This window comes from Phocoena sinus, chromosome 2 (assembly GCF_008692025.1).
Source record: "Phocoena sinus isolate mPhoSin1 chromosome 2, mPhoSin1.pri, whole genome shotgun sequence".
NCBI classification, from domain to species: domain Eukaryota; kingdom Metazoa; phylum Chordata; class Mammalia; order Artiodactyla; family Phocoenidae; genus Phocoena; species Phocoena sinus.
In genome coordinates, this window is record NC_045764.1 from 123269175 (window position 1) to 123286096 (window position 16922).

Consider the following 16922-nt stretch of genomic DNA (forward strand, 5'->3'; position numbering starts at 1 on the left):
GTCAATATAAGGTAGTTCCCCAATTTAACAAACGAGTTTCATTCTAAAATCTCATTGCAAATGATTACAGTAAGTCCCCTACATATGAATGAATTTCGTTCTGAGACTGCATTTTTAAGTCCAATTTGTTGGTAAGTCCAACAAAGTTAGCCTAGGTATCCAACTAACACAATTGGCTATATAGTGCTATACTGTAATACGCTTATATTACTTTTCACACAAATAATACATTAAAAACAAACACAAAAATAAAAACATTTTTACTCTTACACTAAAGAACCTTGAAAAGTACAGTAGTACCAGCTACATCACCACTGCTTTTATGCTTGCATCCGGACATCCTGGGCTTGAAATAAAGATACTGTACTACTGTACTCGATACAATACTGTACAGTAAAGCACACAAAAGCAAAACTACCTGTAAAGGATGCACACACATGACAGTATACACTAGACATGTGAACTAACTTATGTGACTGGACATGTGAACACATGTTCGCATCTTCGGAAGTTCACAACTTGAAGGTTCAGATGTAGGGACTTACTGTATTTAGAACCTGGTATACATATTACTGCCCTCCCCCTCCAAGAGATATTATATATTGTGGTTAGGCTGATAGTTCTGCCAGAAAAGATCTATTTAACTCACCAGTTAACCTATGCAGTGTTATGCTGGTAAATTTTTTACAACTAGTTTTCTGGGGTTAAAAAGCCCCAATTTGTAGTGTTTGTCAATTTCGATGTTGTAAATACTCCTGTCGTGGATGATTTCAAGTTACCAACATGGAGTAAGAAATGTGCAACAGCACACAATTATAAAGAATTTCCAGTACACAGATATGACAGATGTAAAGAACCTCAAGGGCACAGATAATAAAATATAGTAAAATAATTAGGAAGTGATGAGTTTAGAGTTTTAGTTTGTTTCTAATTTATTTAACCTTTAGTTTATATAATTTAATTTTTAATAATGATCATGAAACATTTAATTTGTAAAATTCATGAAAATTTAAGAAGCAACTTTTGTGAATAGATATGATCTAACTACAGAATACCACTCACTCGATGCATAAAAGGAGAACAAATACTTATGGGCACTGAACACTTAACAAATGTTCTACTCTTGCATAACTAATCATTCCACATGTGTTCTAAAGCAGAGAACTATAGGGAGGGGGCTCAAGCTTCCCTATCTGTGTACATAGCTAACATTCAAGTCTAGGATTGCCTAAAAGGACTATTTTGTCATAATAAAAATACTTAATGCACTTAGTAAGAAATTAGTCTGTAATGAACACATCTTCTCTAGTTAATCCCAGATAATTTAAAAAGGCAAATGTAATCATATCACTCCAGTCCTACTTAAAAATCACTTCATCATTTTTAAGCATAAAAACCTAAATATGATCTATGTTCTTCCTTGCCTGTCTATTCTCATCCTCTACAGCTCTTCCCTCACTTTCTGTATGCCAGTCATTTTGGCCTTTAGTATTTTTAAATATGCTCTCTTACTTTCTACTTTTACATACACTGTTTTACTTTAAAACGTACTTATCATGAATCTTTGGCCTAAATACTTATTTAACCTTCAAATCTTAGTTCTAGTATCTGCCTAAACTAAGTCAGATTTCCCTGATAAATACTGTCATAAACTTCTTACAGGGATTATTTGCTAAGTATCTGTCTACCCTACTAGGTTATAAGCATGATGGGGGGGTACAAAACAGTGGGCTGCAACCAAGAATCACTTAAGGAGCTTATAGCAAAATGCAAGCAAGCAAGTAAAATAAGCGAACAGATTCATAGACTCCATCCCTGAAGATTTCAATACAGTAGGTCTGGGGCAGCAATCCTTTGCATTTTCCAAAAGCTCCTCATGTGATTATTTTGCTTTGAAATCAGCATTAGAATTGCTTTACGTTGTTTGTAAGAAAGAGGCATTACATCTGAGTGGAAAGTAGGAATAGGTGATAACAAGGAAATGTTACAGGGAGGAGGTGACATGTGAGATAAAATCTGAAGGATGGATAAAAATATAACAGGTGAAAATAAGGCCATAATATTGGCAAAGAAATGAAGACAAGGAAGAACTACATATGGTTAGGGAATGATATATAGTTCATATTTATAGAACAGGAAATTTCAAAGAAATAGCTGCAGGTCAAAGCTGTAAAAAACTAGAGAAGCATAAAACCCAAACCCAAACCTGCCATTTCTGAATATTTTAATAGAATGCAGTCTAGGCACTTTTTAAACAGTTTAAGTAAAATTGTCTTTTTGGGTATGGTTCTATGAATCTTAACAGATATATAACACAACAGATGGAACAGTTCCATCAGACTGAAAAAAACTCCCAGTGCTACCCCTCTGTGGTCCACCACTATAACCACTGGAAATCCCTGATCCATTTTCTTTCTTTTTAGTTCTGTCTTCTCCAGAACATAACATAAATGGAATCATATAGTATGTAACCTTTTGGGCTGGCATTTTTCACTCAGCATAATACCTCTGAAATTCATTCAAGTGGTTACAAGTATCAATAGTTCTTCCTTTTTATTACTCAGTAGTCCAATCACTATAAGATCATACCACAATTTCATTTATGAAGAAAGTATCATGAAAATCAGGCAGAGAAATGAGCTACGTAAAACCAAACTGTAACATTGTTTATGAACTTCTGGGCTCACACTGCAAATTTTGATATATTTTCTTTGTTGTTCAGTTCAGAATATCTTCCCTTGAGACTTCCTCTTTGACCCATAGATTATTTATAGGTGTGTTATTTATTTTTCAACCACTTGGAATTTTTTGTTTTCTTTTACGGACTTGTAGTTTAATTCAATTATGGCCAGAGAACACCCTTTATATAACTTCAGTTATACTCAATTCGTTAAGATTTGTTTTATGACCTAGTAAATGTTCTTTCTTAGTGAATAATCCACCTATCCTTAGAAATAATGTGTTTTTTCCCTGTTGGGTACACTATTCCAAAATGTCAGCTAGCACAGTTGGCTGATGGTGTTGTTCATTCAGTTCTTGTATACCCTTACTAATTATCTACTACTGCCATCAATTACCAAGAGAAGAATACTGAAGTCTCCAACTATAATTGTGGATTTGACTCTTTTCAGTTCAGTACTTTCCTTTTAGTTTTGTCAGATTTTGATTCATGTATTTTGAGGTTTTGTTCTCAGGTGCATACACATTTAGGATTGTTAAGTCTTCCTGGTGAAATAGCACTTCTATCATTTTGTAATGTCCGTCTTTATTCTCGATATTTTCTTCATACTGAAATCTTTGATTAGTATTAGTATAGCCACTCCAGCTATCTATTGAATTTGCATGGCATGTATCTATCCTTTCACTTTTAACTTACCTCTGTCCTATTTGAAGTGAGTTTCCTTTATACAACACAGTGGGATCATGTTTTTAAATTCATTCTAACAATCTTTTAAATGGTATTTATATTATTAACATAATTAATGTAATTTATATTATTAACATAATTAATGTAATTGTTTTTCTTTGTTCCTCCTGTTTTCTATTTCCTTTTTCTGCCTTTTTTTTTTAGTATTTTAATTTATCTATTATATGTTTGAAGATATGTGTAGTTTTTTAGTGGCTGCTCTGGGGTTTACTATATACATACTGAACAGTCAACTTAGAATCAGTATCTTACTGCTTCAAGTAAAATCTTACCATCATATAAGCCTCTTCCTCACTTGTCTTCTGTATCACATTTATAAACACTGAAGAACTCCATCATGCAATGCAATATTTGCCTTAAACCGCTAAACATTTACAAGAACTCAAGAGAAGTCTACTGTATTTACCCAGAGTTGCCATCTGTCTTCCTATTCCTCCATTCCTGATACTGACTGCCTCTTTGCTCTCTCATCTCATTCTGCTATTGAGCCTATCCAGTGAGTTTTTATCTTATTTTTCAGTTCTAAAATTTCCATTTGATCCTTATTTACATTTTCTATTTCTTGCTGAGACATTATAAATTTCTGTTCAAGAATGTTTGCTTTTAGTTCCTGAAGCATTTTTATATACCTGCTTCAGAATCTTGTCAGATAATTCCAACATCTGTGTCAATCCCAGCATTCGCATCTGTTTATTATTTTTTCCATAAGAGTTGAAATTTTCCTGGTTCTTTGTATGCTAAGTAATTTTGGATTATTTCCTAGACATTTTGAATGACAAAACTCTGGGTCTTATATATATTTTATAGAGAATATTAATATTTTTGTTTTAGCAGGCAACCAACCTGGCTGTAACCTGAGCTATAAATTCCAGTCAGTCTTCTGCGGTTGCAGTTTCAGTGTCAGTTCCATTTTTAAAGCTTTGCAGTGTTATTAGGATATACTGCATGTTGGACACTGGGTGGCTGGCCTGGAAACTGCATGGTGGTCTACCATTTAGTTCAGTTCTCAAAGTCTTGGGTATGCTGTTTAGGATCAGATCCACAAATGGGCAACTCAAGGGTGAGCCTAAAAGTTCATAAACAACTTTATAGGGTTGCTTTCCCTAGGTCCTCCCTCTCTGCAGTCTGGTTCCCTAGGGTTCCCATTTTTGATTCTCTGGCAGAAACCTGGGGTTTTAGTTACCCAGCTCTGCTGCACACTTTATAAAATTGTGTCTTTCTCAGGGCCAAGCACAGGACAGAAAGAGAAAATTGCAAAATGGTTTGCCCCACCCTTTTGAGACCTCTACCCGAACTGGAGAGGAAGGTTCCGCACTTTCAGAGTTTTAGGTACGTGTGGGCCCCAACTGATGCTGTGATGCTTGCTCCTGCTGGATTGTATGGGTACTGGGTTGTAAGAGAAAGGAGAAAAGAAAAAGAAACAACTGAGAGATTTCCTCTACTGTTTCTGAGTGTTAGTAATCCCCCTTCCTGTTCAAGCCATAACTGAAGGGCTTCTCTTTGAACTCTCTTTGTCTTGCCTCAATGCCCCCTTCCTGGTTTTAGGTGGCCTTGAGTTTAGCTTGGGGGAATATCTAGAGGAAAAACTGGAAATTCACTTCCAGTTTGGTGGTTCTTAAAATTCTAGTCTCCCTCAATCAACCTGTTATTATTTATCTTCCTGAGTCAACAAAAAGCTGTTCCAAGAATTCTGTCCAGGTGTTACAGCTGCATAGAAGAAACAGAGCGGAGTATGCTTACTCATCTTACTGGGAACTGGCATTTCTGTAGTCCAGGCACTTAAAAATCTCCTTGCATGATCTGAACATACAGCAAAGGTTGACAACTTTTATTAAAGGAAATAATGGGGGATACAGCTGGAAGGGATAACTGAGGTCAACTATTACTCTCAATGCAAGGCAGAAGAAATCTTTATATAATTTGAATTTGAGCAAGAATGCAAGTGAAGGTTTTTGATGTGTCAGAACCACAACTATACATTAAGACTAATCTGGAGTTGTATAAAACAGATTACTCAGATGAACAGAATAAAGTAAAAACACAAGGCTACTTACACAGTTCAGGCAAAAGGCATTAAAGGTGTGAAAAAAAGAGTAGTGTTAAGAAAAAGGCTGTACAGGCATATCTTGTTTTATTGCCTTTTGCTTTACTGTGTTTTTTACAAACTGAAGGTTTGTGGCAACCCTGTGTCAAGCAAGACTATTGGTGCCATATTTCCAACAGCATTTGCTCACTTCATGACTCTGTCACATTTGGTAATTCTCACAATATTTCACACTTTTTCATCATTATTATATTTGTTATGTGATCTGTGATACTACTCTTGTATTGTTTGGGGTGCCATGAACTGTGCAAATATAAGACAGTGAATTTAACTGATAAATGTTGTGTGTTCTGACTGCTCCACTGACCAGCCATTCCCATCTCTCTCTCTCTCTCTCCTTGAGCCTCCTTATTCTCCGAGGACGCAAGAGTATTGAAATTAGGCCAATTAATAAGTCTACAATGGCCTCTAAATGTTCAAGTGAAAGGAAGAGTTGCAAGTCTCTCACTTTAAATCAAAAGCTAGAAATGATTAAGCTTAGTGAGGAAGGCATGTCAAGAGCTGACACAGGCTGAAAGCTAGGCCTCTTGTGCCAAACAGTAAAGTTGTGAATCCAAAGGAAAAAGTACTTTAAGGAAATTAAAAGTGCTACTCTAGTGAACACACAAATGATAACAAATAGCCTTATTGCTGATATGGAGAAAGTTTAGCGATCTGGAGAGATCAAACCAGTCACAAGATTCTTTTAAGCCAAAGTCTAATCTAGAGCAAGGTCCTAACTTTCTTTAATTCTACGAAGGGTGAGAGAGGTGAGGAAGCTTCAGATGAAAAGTCTGAAGCTAGCAGAGGTTGGCTCATGAGGTTTAATGAAAGAAGTGTCTCCATAAAAGTACAAAGTGAAGCAGCAAGTTATCCAGAAGCTCTAGCTAAGATCATCAATGAAGGTGGCTACACTACACAACAGATTTTCAATGCAGACAAAACAGTCTTCTATTGGAAAAAGATGCCATCTATGACTTTTCTGGCTAAGGAGGAAAAGTCAATGGCTGGCTTCAAATGACAGGCTGACTCTCTTGATACAGGCTCATGTAGCAGGGGACTTGACGTTGAAGCCAATGCTTATTTACCATTCTGAAAATTCTAGGGTCCTTAGGTAGATTATGCTAAATCTCCTCTACCTGTGCTCTATAAATGGAACAAAGTCTGGAGGTCAGCACATCTACTTACAACAAGGTTTACTGAATCATTTTAAGACCACTGTGTAGAGCTACTGTTCAGAAAGAAAGATTCTTTTCAAAATATTACTGCTCATTTACAGTGTACCTGGTCACCCAAAAGCTCTAATGGAGATGTACAAGATTTATGTTGTTTTCAGCCTGCTAACATAACATCCATTCTGCAGCTTATGAATCAAGGAGTAATTCTGATTTTCAAGTCTTATTATTTAAGAAATATATTTCCTAAGGCTAGAGCTGCCACAGATAGTGATTCCTCTGATGGATCAAAGTAAATTGAAAACCTTCTGGAAAGGATTCACCATTAAAATGCCATTAAGAATATTTGTGATTCATGGGAAGAGGTCTATTAAAATATCAACATTCACAGGAGTTTGGAAGAAGTTGATTCCAACCCTCATGAATGACTTGGAGGAGTTAAAGACTTCAGTGGAAGAAGTCTCTGCAGATGTAGTGGAAATAGTGAGAACTAGAATTAGAAGTGGAGCCTAAAGATGTGGCTGAATTGCTACAATCTCATGATAAAAGTTGAACTTATGAGGAACTGCTTCTTATGGATGAGCAAAGAAAGTGATTTTATGAGATGAAATCTACTCCTGGTGAAGATGCTGTGAAGACTGTTGAAATGACAACAAAGGATTTAGAATATTACATAAACTTAGCTGATAAAGCAGCAGCAGGGTTTGAGAGGACTGACTCCAATTTTGAAAGAAGTTCTACTGTGGGCAAAATGCTATCAATATCAAGGCAAGACCCTCCAACAGCAAAAGGATTACAACTTGCTGAGGACTCAAATGATTAGCATTTTTAAGCAATAAATTATTTTTTTTAACTAAGGTATATACACTGGTGTTTTTGACATAATGCTATTGCACACTTAAGAGACTACAGTAGAGTGTAAACATAATTTTCATATGCACCAGGAAACCAAAAAATTAATGTGACTTTCTTTGTTGAGATATTCACCTTCTTCCAGTAGTCCAGAATTGAACCCACAATATTGCCTAAGTATAGCTGGTAGCTTCTTAAATTTAAAAAAAATTAGATTTAAAAAATTAGATTAAAAATCAATCAATAATAAAGAGTTTAAACCTAGTTGACTAGAAAAATTACATATTCAGAAACAGGAATGTCAGGCAAAATGGACAGGCAGGGGAAAATAAGTTTGGTTTTTGACATATTAAGTTAGCTGTAGGTGAGATTTATGTAGAGATTTCCAGCAGGCAAAGGGAAATACAAACCTAAGTACAAGAATTCAAGACCAGAGGCACAGATTTGGAAGTCCCTTTGCAAAAAGGAAAAACAGAACTTTGGAATGAAAAGATCACTGAGGAATACACTACTGCTAGAAAGCAAGCAGCCAAAACCAAGAAGTCTGAAGAGTAAGAAAACCTTCTCTGCCTGAAAATAAGATAGAGAAGGAAAATTTAGGAAATCGAGAAAGGAAGAGTACAGTGGCACAAAGATGCCTTAGGAAGAGAAGGTAGATTTGAAAATGAATTCCAAATGTTATAAAGTTGGGGGTACACAAGAGAATGGAACACTGAACGTGGCGTGTTTCTATGTTATCCTTCCCTCTTTTATCAATCATATCTTCCTTTCTTTCTACTAGATCATTTCCAAGAACATACCATTATACCCTGGCATGAGTCACCTTACAAACAAGCAAGCAAGCAACTAAACATACATGTTCCCTTATCTTCCCTTGTCTTCTATGACTATGCATTCTTCTGTTCCCTATCATTGCCAAATTTCTTGTGTCATCCATCTAGGTTGTCTTTACTGTCTCATTCACTCTTCATCTCTCAACTATGATCTGGCTTCCAATACTAACTACCACACTACTGAAACTGCTTTTCAAGTCTATGTAGCTAAATCCAATTCTCATCATACCTGATTTATCAAGCAGCACTAATTAAGAAACCTTGGACAAATCACTGAATTTTTGAGACTAATTTCTCTTCTATAAATGAGGGGGAAAAGACTGTACTAAATAATCTACAAACTTGGATTCAAATTTAAGGTTTTATAATAGTAAATTTACTTATAAAATATTCCTTAAAATGTGAAGCTAAGTGAGAGAGATGCATTTGTCTGTGTTGAAATGGTTTACCCCTGCTTTACTGAGGTATAATTGACAAAAAAACCTGTATATATTTAAAGTGTACATGTGATCATTTGACATACATATACATTGTGAAATGATTACCACAATCAAATTAATGAACACATCTGTCCCCTCACATAGTTACCCTTTTTTAGGGGGGAGGGGGAGGGGACTCTCTTGAAATATTAAATGGGAATGAAAAGAGGGTCACTCACTTTCCTCACATGCAGGCTATAGATGGCCACAAAGAACCTAGTTAGAAGTTATCTGTACTCTCCCTCTACTCCCTATATAAATTTTAATTTCTCTCCATGTGTTTTTGGATGACATCTTCCATATTAACAAATAGAAGTCATTAAATCAGCCCGTTATTAGAGTTTTTATGTTGTAAACTGTTTTGTGGCCCCTCTAGATATTTCAGAGTCAAATCTGACTACTTACCAATGAAGTTTCTGTAATTCTTTCTTATTCCATTCCTCATCCTGAATTAAACCAGGTAAACATGCTAAGGAATACCTGTTTGTCTTGCCAGATCCCATTGTCTCAATAGCTGGAAGCTCATTGCTAATATCAGATTTCTGAAGATTTTCTTTAGCAGAACATCTAGCTTTCTTTTGTTTCATATGAAGTTCATTTTCACTCTCTTCAGTTTCAGATTCAGATATCACTGGGATTGTCCTTGTTTTTCTTGTGCTTTTTCTCAAGTGAACCACTATTTCTTTGGTATTTCTTGCTCTGGTTTTCTTAACAACCCCAGCTTTCCTTCTAAATTCCTTTCCTTTTTCACTCTCTTCATTAGACAAATCTGATGAGGACTGATGCTTGTAAAATGACACAGTTACTTGATTTTCAGTTTTCTTCAATTTTGATAACCTTGTATTTTTCTTAAAGTCAGAGGTGACTGTTTGTTCCTTTTTAGGACTAGGTATTTTTATTTTCTGGTTGACAGTGAGTAAATCACATTCACTACAATCTTCCTCGCTTTTACTTTTATGACCCACACTATACTCAAATGTACTTTCTAAAGTCTTTGTGGGTTTGCTGATTGGACTTGTAGGTTCATTTAAGTTTGATTTACTTTCTTTTTGATGCTTTCGCGCTGCAAAATCTGTTACTGCTTTAATGGTGCCAAAGGACAGATTATAATTCATGCATTTTTGCTCTATAATTTTTTTAGATTTGAGTGGTGTTACTAAAATATAAGGTTTCTTCTGATTAACAGCCACATATTTTCTTTCTTCGTCTGAGAAAAACTGTTCCCTTGATGTTAGAATATCAATGGATACTTTGGATTCTTCAGTTCTCTCTTTAATTTCATAAGACAAAACCAAAGATCAAAATTTCAAATTAGCTACAAACAAAATATAGAAAAAATATTTCCCAAATAAAATATACTGTTTCTTTCCCCACAAACTCCATTTTAAACACTATCGCCAAATTAATCTTCCTGAAGCACTGGTCTGTTCAGATCACTGCCCCTTCAATTGTAAACATATACTAATTTTTATACCAATCTGTCCATGACGTCTCACAGTCTACTTAGTGTACACAGTTCCTCTGCCTGGTCTTAAATATAGCTCTATCACTCACTGTACCCAAATCTGAATGATATTCTATGTCTGTTAATCCACTGCTTCTCAACTTTCATTAATGTCATTCACTCTACTTGGAAAGTTTCCTTCACTTACCACCTGCTTCAATTCTGTTCTATAACCTTCTTTATTTCTGTTTTCTAACCCACCTATCCACAAACTTTGTCTTGATTCCCTCAACTGAATGAAAACTCTCCTTCAAATTTCCAGAATACTTTCAAATAATACCATGTTTGACAATGTGCCCTGCATTATAATTAACATACTTCTCTTATCTTTCAACTGAAAAAAATTCTTAATGGTAAGAATTTCGTCTTCATTTTTGATTTTTTTTTGCTGGAGTTAGTACAGTCTTTCACATACATAGGAGATGCTAAATATTTGTTAAATTTGGAAGTAAAATATTAAGAAGACATAAGGAAAACCACTAGGGTTGCTAAAACCTTACTAGGTATGTAATATATGGAACAGAAGCTATCCTAGTTTAGGAGAGTTAGGAAAACATGGAACTCCATCTGCATGGCCCCATATGCATCCCCAGCGGTGGTCACAGAGATACATTTTTGCTGAATCCCCCAAAACTCCATGAAGCATCATGGGCTAACAACCAAAGCAGAACTTGGGAATCTTTATTATACTGTGTCACTGGTTAAAGAAAGCAAATTAAAATGAGAGAAACTCTCCAATTTGAAACTTAGGAAACCAGAAGCCAAACTAATTTTAACTTTAAATTATACAATTATAAATATATACAAATTGTAAATCATCACACCAATCATCGTAGTGAAGTACTCCAACAACCTACACATATTATGTGCCATTTTACAAGATGAATGACAAAATGAAAGACTGATGGGTAATACTGAATGCTGGGGAAAAAAGAAGCCTCTAAATTATAGTTCATGGAGAAGTGGCACTAGACAAAAGTAATCAGGAAAGTTTCTACATGATTTCTCAATGGAATCATGTATCTTCATATTATGAAGGAAAAGTTTTCTTCTAATTCCTCATATAAACATGATTCAAATGTTCAATTGGAAATGTGAAAATTTTGAACTTTCTAATTTTGAACAAAACCTTTTTATTCTGAATATTTTTATTCATTTTATTAAATAATTTGAATAAAGATTCAGACCATTCTGGATACTTCAACCTAAGCTGTATGAAGTTAGTAGTGTTAGTATTGTTTCCTCTCTACTTCTTTAAACACTTATAAATGTTCCTCACTTTCATTTCTTTTCAACTAGAAGAAATAAGATAGGAAAAAGTGCTATTAAGCTGATGGATTTAACTCAATATGAAATTTTAAACTTGCTAATGTGTAGAGAAAAGGTTCTTTAAATTCTGGTAGGCAGGATTTCAATGAAATTACTCTGAAAATCCACACTTACACAAAACTAAATTATGGTATTAAGTTCATAGAAGTCTGTACTTGAAGATGCACAATGGATGGTACTCCTTGCTCTTGAGATTATTACAGTATGGTGAGGAAGGCTGATATTATAATCATTTACAATATACTGTTAAGTATAATAACAGAGATATATAAAGTACTTTAAGAACAATACTATAATATACAGATTACAGAACTAAATATACAAAACATTAGGTATATCATTAAAATACACACACACAATTATATCATCTTAAATTATCATTGGTTGGCACCTTTGCATAACCTCAGTTGTTTAATGTTAGATGTGGTTTTTTTTTTATATTTCAGTGGTTTTTCTCATGGAAAGTGTAATGATAATGATAATACAAACAATAACAGCATCAAATACCACCACTCAAAATAATGTATGTGACAAGAAGACACTCACTGTCTTAATAGTTTCACAAAACAATAATCTAATGAATCACACTGGAAAAATGATACATCCAAAACAGAATACAGTAATATCTTCCCCTAAACTGAGCTTCTCAAGGAAAAGCATCTCATTTTATTCATCTCTAAGTTCCTAACAGCTAACATAGATCAAAGTTCATGGAAGATGCTTTAAAAATGTTTGTTGAATGATTTTCCTTTGGACACAGCTGGCATGTAAATTATCAAACTTTAGTCCTTTACATTTGTATTCTCAAATACTTTACCAATAATACTCACAATTTGACTCAAATTCCTGAAAAACAGTACTATAAGTGAAAGGAAGGAGTGGGGGTAGAGAGATGATAAGACCTAAGACTAAAGACGACTAATAAATAATTCAAAGTTAGATATACTTTTAGGGATCTTTCAAATTTCAGAGTAAAAAAGTATATAGCAGGTGCTGTAGCCCCAGGACTTCAGAATACTGAAGAGGTCTAGCAAAGACAACAAGCAGTATGCCTAATTTGCGAGAAATAGGATGACTTTTGATAAAATGAAGGATTGAGAAGGAACTGGATCAACAGTTAAGGAGTGAATTTTTGCTAGCTGTATGAAGCAGTCATCCACATATTTATTCCTTTCTCTGTACTACAAAGGATTAGCATAGTTTCAATGGGGGTGGGGGACAGGAAATAGGGTATGGTGGGGTGGGGAGCGACATACAGGTACATTTATATCCAGTATGGTGCTATGTTTCTGGCAGAAGCAGTCCTGAACGCTTGAAGTTCTGTAAAACTCTTCATTGTAAGATCAAGGTAGAATTGGCATAAATTTATACAACAGAGTCTAGGAATTTTACTCATTATATTATCTAGAAAGGACTATAAATACTTTTTTTCAGCTTGGGGTTGGGTGGATGTGAGGCAGATTATAGTTTTGGTAGAGTTGACACAGAACAGTTCTGCCAGCTACCTTCATAGCAACGGTCATTCAAAAAGGCATGCCATTACCTCCATGAAAGCAAACTGGTTTTGTCTATTAACAGGAATAATAGTTAGTACAAAAATATAGGTATCTGTAATATAGGTCTGAGGTAAGCTGGCAGCCTAAATACCTTGCGTCTAGAAAACTGAAAGAACAATCATTTTTCATTGTTATGTTGATCAGTGTTCTTGGTATTCTAATTAAAAGGTATAATTTAATGAAGTAAGCTGAATGCTGACTACAGGCAGTCTACATTGCAGTTTCTCCTCTTAAGCAGTGAAAAAAACCCAGGAATTTTAGGGCAGTATAAATCAAGAACTCAATACTAAATTCACTGTAAACAATTAAACAGTGTGGAGCTCAGGTAAAAATTTACCACTATACCAACAGAGAAGAAAAGAGCAAACATACCCAAATGATCACAATCAAGGTCATAAGTGGCAGTGGCTCTTTGGAGGACTTCTGGTTTTTTTTCCCCTGCATCATTTTTCATTGATTTTCGAATGTCAGGAACAACTCTTTCAGTTTTCTGTTTTTGTCTGGCCTTTCCTCCTTTCTTTTCACAAGACCTAAAAACAAGTATAGTATTTTTCCTCTAATATTGGTTCTCAAAAAACAAAAACAAAAAACAAAACCCATAAATAATAAATGAAACTCCCTCAGATAAAGCTTTTTTCCCCAGCATATTACCTTTAATCTTACATTATTTAAGCTTTCATGGCTTCTACCCTTTTCCTCCCACAAACAACTTAAGTATAACATCTTAATGACCTCTTAAGTTCTTCTTATCTATGCTCTTGTATTTCCCACTTAAGCTGATATTATAAGAAAATTACAGGACAAATTCTGCCAGTTGTCTGTTCTTGTAAAGTTTATTGAAACACAGCCACATTCATTCTTTTTTTTTTTTACATCTTTATTGGAGTATAATTGCTTTACAATGGTGTGTTAGTTTCTGCTTTATAACAAAGTGAATCAGTTATACATATACATATGTTCCCATATCTCTTCCCCCTTGCGTCTCCCTCCCTCCCACCCTCCCTATCCCACCCCTCTAGGTGGTCACAAAGCACCGAGCTGATCTCCCTGTGCTATGCGGCTGCTTTCCACTAGCTATCTATTTTACGTTTGGTAGTGTATATATGTCCATGCCTCTCTCTCGCTTTTCAGTACTATCTATGTTGCTTTTCCACTACAAAGGCAGAGTCGAGTAGCTGTGATAGAGGCAACATACCCATGAAAATACTATCTGCCCCTTTACAGAAAAAAACTGCCAGCCCCAGTTATACCTTATTACATTGTGACATTATTAGTCAACTTACACAACCTATCCCCTATGAATTTTTAAGGGCAAGAATTAATCAAATTCAGACTTCCCTCATGGTTCAATGGTTAAGAATCCACCTGCCAAGGCAAGGGACACAGGTTCGATCCCTGGTCTGGGAAGCTCCCACATGCCGCACAGCAACTAAGTCCGTGAACCACAACTACTGAGCCCACAAGCTGCAACTACTGAGCCTGCGGGCCACAACTACTGAAGCCCATGCACTCTACGGCCCGCATGCCGCAACTACTGAGGCTGCATGCTGCAACTACTGAAGCCCATGTGCCTAGAGCCCATGCGCCGCAACTAGAGAAGCCACCACAATGAGAAACCCACGCACCTTAACGAAGAGTAACCCCTGCTCCCTGCAACTAGAGAAAGCCCACGCACAGCGACGAAAACCCAGCGCAGCCAAAAATTAAAAAAAAAAAGAGTACAAAGAAAACAAACAAACAAACCAAGATTTAAAAAAAAAAAGTAATCAAATTCTTCTTTGTTTTCCCAAGGCTGATACAGTGTCTGCTAAGCAAATGACACTTAGTAACTACTGAGGGAATGAATGAATTAAAAAAGGACCAGGGCTTCCCTGGTGGCACAGTGGTTGACAGTCTGCCTGCCGATGCAGAGGACACGGGTTCGTGCCCCGGTCCGGGAAGATCCCACATGCCGTGGAGCGGCTGGGTCCGTGAGCCATGGCCGCTGAGCCTGCGCATCCGGTGCCTGGAGCCTGTGCTCCGCAATGGGAGAGGCCACAACAGTGAGAGGCCCGCGTACTGCAAAAAAAGACCAGACTTCCCTGGAGGTCCAGTGGTTATGACTCCATGCTCCAATGCAGGGTACATGGGTATGACCCCTGGTCAGGGAACTAAGATCCCACACGCCATGTGGCGTGGCCAAATAAAATAAAATTATTAAAAAAAAAAAAGATCAAGAACTTCGGACTCATGTTTAACAGCTAAATGCCTCTTAAAGGGTAAGTGATTGTGGATGACTCCTTGAAATACATCAAAGGTTTTATTTTCCTTTTAGATTTATTCCATATTACAGAAGTTCTAGTAAAGTGTTACTGCCTTCTCAAAGTCTATGATCAAAGACAGCTTCAAAACTGGCATTTCCAAAAATACAAATTAAAACCACTTTACATTGGTTACATGAATATATACATCTGTAAACAGCTCATCAAATTTTATTCCTAAAAGATACAGTTTATCAAATGTAAAGTATACGTTAATAAAGTTGTTTTTTAAAAAGTTAGAAGGTACTTTACCTTAACTGTTCTAAAAAATTATCAATGTACTCTTTCCATTTTTCTGGAAATCCAAACATAAATTTCCTTATGAGATAATTTGGGTAACCTATTTAATGATAAACAAACAAAAATTACTAGATTTTAAAGTGATGTCATTAATTCATTAAATAATTTAAAAATATATACTTATTGCTTACTATGTGCCAGGCACTGCCATAGATACTGAGGATTCAGCAGTTAACAAAACAAACAAAAATCCCTGCCTTCATGAAAACTGGCTTCTAAACAGAAAGCAAACCAATAAGTAAAACACCTCGTTTGTTAGATGGTCATCGATGCTGTGGAGAAAATTATGCAGTTAAGGGGAATAGGGATACCAGTGTGTTCATTCTAAAGGAGGAGAAAGGGGGCAGGCAGCTTTTCAAAAAAGGACAGAGACATTCACACAGAAATAGCATCATTTGAGTAAAGGCCTAGGACATGAAGGAGTGAGCAATGTGGCAATATAGGGTTAAAGCAGTGGAAGCAGAGGGAACAAAGTGAAAGGGTATGAAGCAAGAGTGTGCCCGGCCTGTTTGTAGAATGACAAAGAAATCAGTGTAGTTGAAGTGGAGTGAGGAGAGGCTACTCAGATAGGTAACAGAGGTAGTTGGGGGAGATTATAAAGCCTTGGGGTCATTTTATAAACCGAGTGTTTTACTTTGGGTGAGATGGGAAGCTATAGAAAAATTCTGAGTGGAAGAGTCACAGAATTTGACTTACTTTAACAGGACTGAATTAGCTGCTATTTTGAGAACAATCTGTGGAAGTACATAGGGAGAAACAATGACACCAGTTAGGAGGTTACAGCAATGATTCAGACAAAAGATGAGGAAAGTCCAGACCACAGCGGTGCAGCAGAGGCCTGGGTTCTGGATATATCATGGAGATAATGCCAGTAGGATGTACTGACGTACTAGATGTGAGTGTGAGAGAAACTGAGGAAACTGGCTAGCCACTGGAACCATGGAAAGAGAGGAAGACTGTAGGCTATATAGATTTAAGGAAGAAGACCAGGTTTTAGACATATTAACTCTGAGACATCTGTAGACATCCTAATGGAGATGTCAAATAAGCAGACAGAAAATGAGTTGAGTGGCTCAGGGACTAT

The 16922-nt window shown here is 36.0% G+C and overlaps 1 protein-coding gene across 3 annotated transcripts in view; it reads right to left on the minus strand.

The window, feature by feature from the left end:
- The window catches only part of MIS18BP1 (MIS18 binding protein 1), a 68342-nt gene that overhangs the window by 27928 nt on the left and 23492 nt on the right, over positions 1-16922 (minus strand). For all 3 annotated transcript variants that reach the window (XM_032621784.1, XM_032621785.1, XM_032621783.1), the window contains 3 exons: positions 15791-15878; positions 13611-13768; positions 9255-10119 (listed from right to left, as the gene is read on the minus strand). In XM_032621784.1, the coding sequence (XP_032477675.1) occupies positions 9255-10119; positions 13611-13768; positions 15791-15878 (1111 nt within the window). The remainder of the gene's footprint in view (positions 1-9254; positions 10120-13610; positions 13769-15790; positions 15879-16922) is intronic.